We start from the raw sequence: 6,809 nt of genomic DNA, 5'->3' as shown, positions 1-6,809 counted from the left end.
GAGAGCTTTGCGGCCCCCTGGGTTGGTCTTGAGTGTCTAGATAGAGGAGCGGCACGCAGGAAGTTCCTGAAAGACAAGCTAAAGACTGTGCGTGTGCAAATGCTTTGGGGACTGAGCAACCAGGCTCAACGGCAGGGGGAAGAGGACCTTCTCCCCGTGTTGGTGCTGGAATGTCGGACAACACGGAGGAGAGATTGAGAAACACCAGAGCAGCAAGGTTTGTAAGGAGGAAGCAGAGAGCGGGAGCCCCCCTGAATAGCTGGAGGGCAGTGGGCTTCCAGAAAGAAGCAGATCACAGTACGGTCATGAGCTGGTGAAGTTAAGCAAGGTTTTGCTGAAGAAGGCAGGAATCATGATTTGAGAGTCAAGTTTCCCTCTCAGGCTAGCAAACACTGGATTGTGTGCATCGATGGCCCTACCAGAGCTCTGGCAGTTAGAAGTAACTTTGTCTCTAATGCGGGTAAGGAAGCTATGAGCATCCATGACCTTTGACGTCTTTGTTTTTTCCTCCCACGTCTGGTGCTTCTCATTACTGCTTTACAAGCTTGAAGAAAATAGACTTCATACCGTGAAAATTATTGTGAGTTTATGATCTCCAGTGGGAAAGCCAGGGCTGACTGCTCAGAGGACATTGCAGATCAGTCCATTAGCACAGGCTCCTTATTGATGAACCAATAAAGCAGGCCCTGCCAGGGCCTTGTAATGGAATCTCCTAATTCATAATTAAAATGCAGGTAAGACACCCCTGCATTAATCTGATTTCCTCCCCGTGGTAATTGGTGTTTAATTACCACTTTATTAGGTGGAACTGGTAAATCTTGAGAAATTCTGGTTCCAGGAATTTATTCTAAGATGCTGTCCCATCCTTTGTTGTCCGTAAGTTAGAGATGCCTTCCCGTAAGCAAAGAAGCTGAAAGGCCACAACTTTCCCTGCACTTGAACGTTAAGAAGCTCTTCCACACTCTCATTTGGTCCTCATGCCAAACTTGAAAGGATGAGCCAGAGGTCACAAAGCACCATTTTAAACAATGAGGAAACTGAGGCTCAGAAAGATTGGGTGAGCCACAAAGAATGGATTTTGATCTAAGCACCCTCTGTGCTGCATGATCATGTGAGGGGTAATGTGGTTGTATTGGCTTGATTGGTGAAATCTGCTCTTCTCTCCAGTTCTTTAGCACTCCAACGAGCCAATCGGTAAAAATATTGCTTCAGAAGTGACTGGTTGGAGCCCAAACGTCCAGGCTGATGAAACACATTCAGTTGAAAGAAAATAAAAACCGGACACATATGGGCAACGGCTACAGTTATTCTGAATATACCTGACCTCTCCTCCACTGCAATATTGCAAAATGAATTATTCTCTGTGTATCTGGGACAAACCTTATATTAACACGCTGCATTCATAAACAACCATGAAAATCCGCACTAAGGGGAGCATTTGGCTGACAAAAGTTGACCGAGCTGATTGCATTCTCTGAATCTTCATTTCTGCCTTAACTGCTCCCTCTGGCTGTCGCAAGTAAATGTTTGGTATTTGTATACCAAATTTGCTGGTGTAGACCTGGAATGTTAGGGTAATTTTAATGGACTAAAAGGATCCATTGGGATTCCTTTTTTTATTTAAAGAACTTCTCCAATCTTTTACTCCTTCCTTTACCATCCATTGCCTTGCACTATGATTGACGCCTATACAGAAAATGGTCAGCGGCCACTTTTCCCTGGAATCAGCATGAGAGTTTCTGAACGGCAGCAGGCAGTCCCATGGGGGAGAGATTTGAATTTTATTGGTTAGACTGCTAAATGTGGAAAGAATCTTTGTTTCCTTTTCTTCCCGCTTTCCCTCCCCCAGTCATCGACCCTGACTCCTGTTGTAAGTTGACGATACAAATGGCAAGACACGGGACCCATAGAAATACTGAACACGCTTATGACAAAAACAATTGGGATCTATTCATGATGCCAGGATCAACTTGGAGAAATAAGGGAAATCTCTGACTGCAGAGGTCTAGGAAGGTGTTGACACCTCAATGAAAAGTTAGAAGAAATTGGTGCTCCAATTTCATGGCATTTTTTCAGTGAAAAAATTTTGTTTGCCTAAATTATCTGTATAACTAAAACCATATTTTGCTCTCATATTCATCTATCTACCCATAAAAAATGCATTCATGCCTTCTATATAGCTTCTTTTTTTGTGTGCCTACAGAAAGTCTGTTTTTTATTATCACCATGCACCATCAATTCTAAAAAATTAAAATAATAATTGAAAGATAAATTCCACAAAGTCTTGTTGACCTAAATTTTAAACAATTACTGAGATTACTGTTGAGTTTTAATAATACACAGCTAAACATCATATTGTGTTACTTATTATTTCCTAAACATTATAATATAGATGCGTTCACCTGGGGACTCCCTGGTATTTGAGTGGTCTCTGACCACTGTGAACCGTGCTGCATCACTCTTGTTTGGAAGAAGTTCACCCATGTTGTGTCTTCAGTGATGGTGGTTCTACATATTCTTGAGTTTAAACTTATACAGATTTCAGTTAAACAATCATGGAACATGTTTGTACAGATGAAAGTAGGGAACATAAGCTTCTGTCATTATCAGACATACTTGGTGTTTTTGTGTTTAAAATTTGCAACTGTGGAACAGAATGTGCATAACTCTACCTACTGTAAGTTTTAGGTCATACAAGAAATATTTTAGTGATTTTGGATAACTTCTTTAAATTTTTATTATTTTATTGTTAATTGCTTATCTTAATAAGAAATAATAGCCCTTACTGGTTATTACCTGATCACTACTTACAATAACTTTGTCATATAGGAATGGAAACCAAAAAACCAAACTCCCTGCCATCTCCTCAATGCCGGCTCATAGCGACTGTGTGGAACAGAGTGAAATTGCCCCTGTTCCTTTCTCAGACTGCAATTCTTTTTGACAGTAGAAAGTTCCATTTTTCTCCTGAGGAGCAGAGGGTGGTTTTGAACTGCTGAGACAGCAATTAGCAACCCAATGGGTAACCGTTATGCTACCAGGGCTCCACTCTGAGAGTTAAATATTTTATATACCACAGAAGAGAAGGGAGATTCAAATGATCCCAGAGAGTGTTTCTAGAATCTATGTTGTGGTGTGTGTATACTATTGATGCATAGTGCTATTGAGCCATCATCAGATTTCAATTCACAGCCAATCTACAGTAGGACATGTCTTAAGTGGGAAAATACATTCTCAGATACAGTGTGCTATATTTTCCCTCCAAGCCCTTCAACAAAATCAATGACATTAGAAAACACTTCAATACTGCTGTTTATCCTATGAGCAGAAAATACAGTACAGTATTGGGGAATTGCTTTTGAGAAGTTATACGGAATTTATTTATTTGGCTTCAAAGTTGTAACATTGAGTTTTCACCCAGAAACAGATGCCCAACCATGTTTTCAATCTCTGGATCTGTCTGTTCTCCCATAGTTCTTTTTTTTTTTTTAAATCATTTTATTAGGGGCTCATACAACTCTTATCACAATCCATATATACATCAATTGTGTAAAGCAGATTTGTACATTCATTGCCCTCATCATTCTCAAAACATTTGCTCTCCACTTAAGCCCTTAGCACCAGGTCCTCATTTTTTTCTCCTCCCTCTCCACTCCCCCTTCCCTCATGAACCCTTGATAATTTATAAATTATTATTTTGTCATATCTTTCCCTGTCTGACATCTCCTGTCACCCACTTTTCTGTTGTCCATCCCCTAGGGAGGAGGTCACATGTAGATCTTTGTAATCGGTTCCCCCTTTCCAACCTGCCCTCCCTCTACCCTCCCAGTATCGCCACTCACACCACTCGTCCTGTGTTTCCAGTTACTATCTGTACCAGTGTACATCCTCTGGTCTAGCCAGCCTTGCAAGGTAGAATTGGTTTCATGATAGTGGAGGGAGGAAGCATTTAGGAACTAGAGGAAAGTTGTATTTTTTTTTTTACATGCATGGTTAGTGTTTTATTTTTTAAAGAATGGTTCTAAAAATCACACTAAGTCAGGTTGAAAGGTAAAGTTTAAAATAGACCGTTTTATAAGGATAAGTTATAACATATGTAATGATGGTTCACTCTACAAAATCTTGATCTCAGAGCATACACCTCGTTGGCAGGAGCACCCAGGTATTCCAGACTAGCCAGTCATCATTTTTCTCTTGTCTGCATAGACTTCTCGTTAGCTGCCTTCTGCTTTTGTTGCATGATCTCAGAATCCCTCTGCTCCCTCTGAGAGGTAGTCAAGCTATCCTCTTTTCTTTTTCCCTTGCTAATCTCCTGGGTTTTCTTCCTGTTTTTCTGGCGGGCAAGTTCTCTTTGATTTCCACGGGCCATGCTGACCACAGGGACAGAGCCTGAGAGAGAGCGCCTTGGAGAAGTGACAGTTCCCTCGCACGCCTGCCCGGCCAGCCGCATTCACCACCTGCTGACTAGGAAGGCAGCCCTCTGCGCCTGAAAGTTGTATTTTTCATCCTTGCTACATCGCACCTTGTCTGGCTCATCTCCTCCCGGAGACCCTTCTGCAAGGGGATCTCCAGTGGCCTACTAATGGGCTTTGGATCTCCACTCCGCACTGCCTCCCTCATTCACTATGGTAAGATTTTTTGTTCTGATGATGCCTTATACCTGATCCCTTCGACACCTCGTGATCACACAGGCCAGTGTGCTTCTTCCATGTGGGCTTTGTTGCTTCTGAGCTAGATGGCCGCTTGTTTATCTTCAAGCCTTTAATACCCCAGATGCTATATCTTTTGGTAGCTGGGCACCATCAGCTTTCTTCACCACATTTGCTTATTCACTGGCTTTGTCTTCAGCGGTTGGCTTGAGAAGGTGAGAATCATGGAATGTCAATTTAATGGAAGAAAGTATGCTTGCATTGAGGGAGTACTTGAGTGGAGGCCCATGTTCTTCTATATATCTTCTATTGAGGTTGAAATGGATGATTTGTTGTTAAACATCCCTGTTGCCAAGACTTTCACCCCCAGGCTACCTCAATAATGCATATACTCTAATGCAACAAGAAGGAGACATAAAAAGGAGACACTTCTTTGTGGCAAGTGTTTGGAAAAGAAAACTATAGGATAATGTGAAAGGGTTGGGGGCAGTGTTCAGCATTTCATAGGAAGCTTCCCAGGAGACATAATTTCTAAACTGGCGCTTAAAGAACAAGTAGTGTTTATTCAGGTTAAGGATTCGAGAAGAGGGAGGGGGTTCTGTGCAGAAGCCGCCCCACATCAAAACTTGGAAGTGAGAACAGGTGGTGGTGGTGGTTGTTGTTAAGTGCCATTGCATTGATTCTGACCCATAGTGACACTGTGCACAAAAACTAAGACACTGCAGGGTCCTGCACCATCCTCATAATTGTTCCTATGCATGAGCCCATTGATGCCACGGGGCTAGTCCATCTCATGAGGGTCTTGCTCTTTTCTGCTGCACCCCACTTGACCATAGAGGATGCCTGCCCTTCACCAGGGAGTGTCTCTCCTGACAACATGTCCAAAGGACGTAAGACTAATCTTGCCATCCTTGCCTCTAAGAACCACTCTGGCCTTACTTCTTTCAATACAGATGAGTTTGTCCCTTTAGCAGTCCATGGTACTTTCAATAATCTTCTCCAGCAACACTCTTCAAATGCATCCATTCTTCTACAGTTGTCCTTATTCAATGTCCAACTTTCACATGCATATGATACAATGGAAAATATCATGGTTTGGGTCAAATGCACCATAGTCCCCAAAATAACATCCTTGTTCTTCAGTACGTTGAAGAGGTCTGGTGCAGCAGGTTTTCCTAATACAATCGTCTTTTGATCTTTTGACGGCTGTGTCCATGAGCATTGATTGTGGAACCATGCAAGACAAAAATCCTTGACAACTTCAACATTTTCCCCCATTTATCATGATGTTACCTATTGGCCCAGTTGTGAGGATTTTGGTCATCATTACATTACATCCAATCCCGATGCCACATTTTTTCCCCACATAATCCTGCTTCTCTGATTATTTGCTCAGCATACAGCTTGAACAAGTATGGTGAACAGATACAACTCTGACACACACCTTTCCTGACTTAAACCATGCAGTATTCCCTTGTTCAGTTAGCACAATTGCCTCTTGATCCATGTACAAGTTCCTCATGAAGACAATGAAGTGTCCTGGAATTCCCATTCTTCTCAAGGTTATCCATAGTGTATTGTGGTCCACACAGTTGAATGCCTTGGCATAGTCAATGAAACACAAGTAAACATCTTTCTGCTAGTCTCTGCTTTGAGCCAAGATCTATCCCTTGTTTCATGTCGTCTTCTGAATCCACCCTGAACGTCTGGCAGTTCCCTGTCAATGTACTGCTGCAACCATTGTTGGATGATCTTAAGCAAACATTTACTTGCCTGAGATATCGATGATACTGTTCTACAGTGTGTGCATTCTGTTGGGTCACCTTTCTTTAGAATGGGCAAAAAGATGAATCTCTTCCAGATAGTTGGTCAAGTAGCTGTCTCCCAAGTTTCCCAGCATAGATGAATGAATGCTTTCAGTGCTTCTTCAGCTTTCTGAAACATTTCGATGGGTATTCCATCAATTCCTGGAGCCTTGTTTTTGGCTAATGCATTCAGTGCAATTTGAACTTCTTCCTTCCGCACCACTGGTTTTTAATCATATGCTCCCTCTTAAAATGGGACCGTGGGCTCTGTGTATCCTTTCCTTCTCCTCTTGATGCTTCCTGCATCATTCAATGTTTTCCCTACAGAATCTTTCAAGAGTGCAACTCAAGGCTT

General features: G+C 42.1%; 1 protein-coding gene across 1 annotated transcript; it reads right to left on the bottom strand.

Annotated features, from left to right (window-relative positions):
- Window positions 1-4,183: 4,183 nt before the first annotated feature.
- On the bottom strand, window positions 4,184-4,369 carry LOC101642442 (small EDRK-rich factor 1-like). The gene has a single exon (XM_045289802.1). The coding sequence runs from the start codon at window positions 4,367-4,369 to the stop codon at window positions 4,184-4,186; it is 186 nt and encodes a 61-aa protein (XP_045145737.1).
- Window positions 4,370-6,809: the final 2,440 nt, after the last annotated feature.

The sequence above is a fragment of the Echinops telfairi genome, unplaced genomic scaffold (genome assembly GCF_000313985.2).
Source record: "Echinops telfairi isolate 266 unplaced genomic scaffold, ASM31398v2 ScPeMD7_31;HRSCAF=116, whole genome shotgun sequence".
Classification (NCBI taxonomy): domain Eukaryota; kingdom Metazoa; phylum Chordata; class Mammalia; order Afrosoricida; family Tenrecidae; genus Echinops; species Echinops telfairi.
Note: the sequence above shows the minus strand (reverse complement) of the source record. Positions and strands in the feature narration are given on the sequence as shown.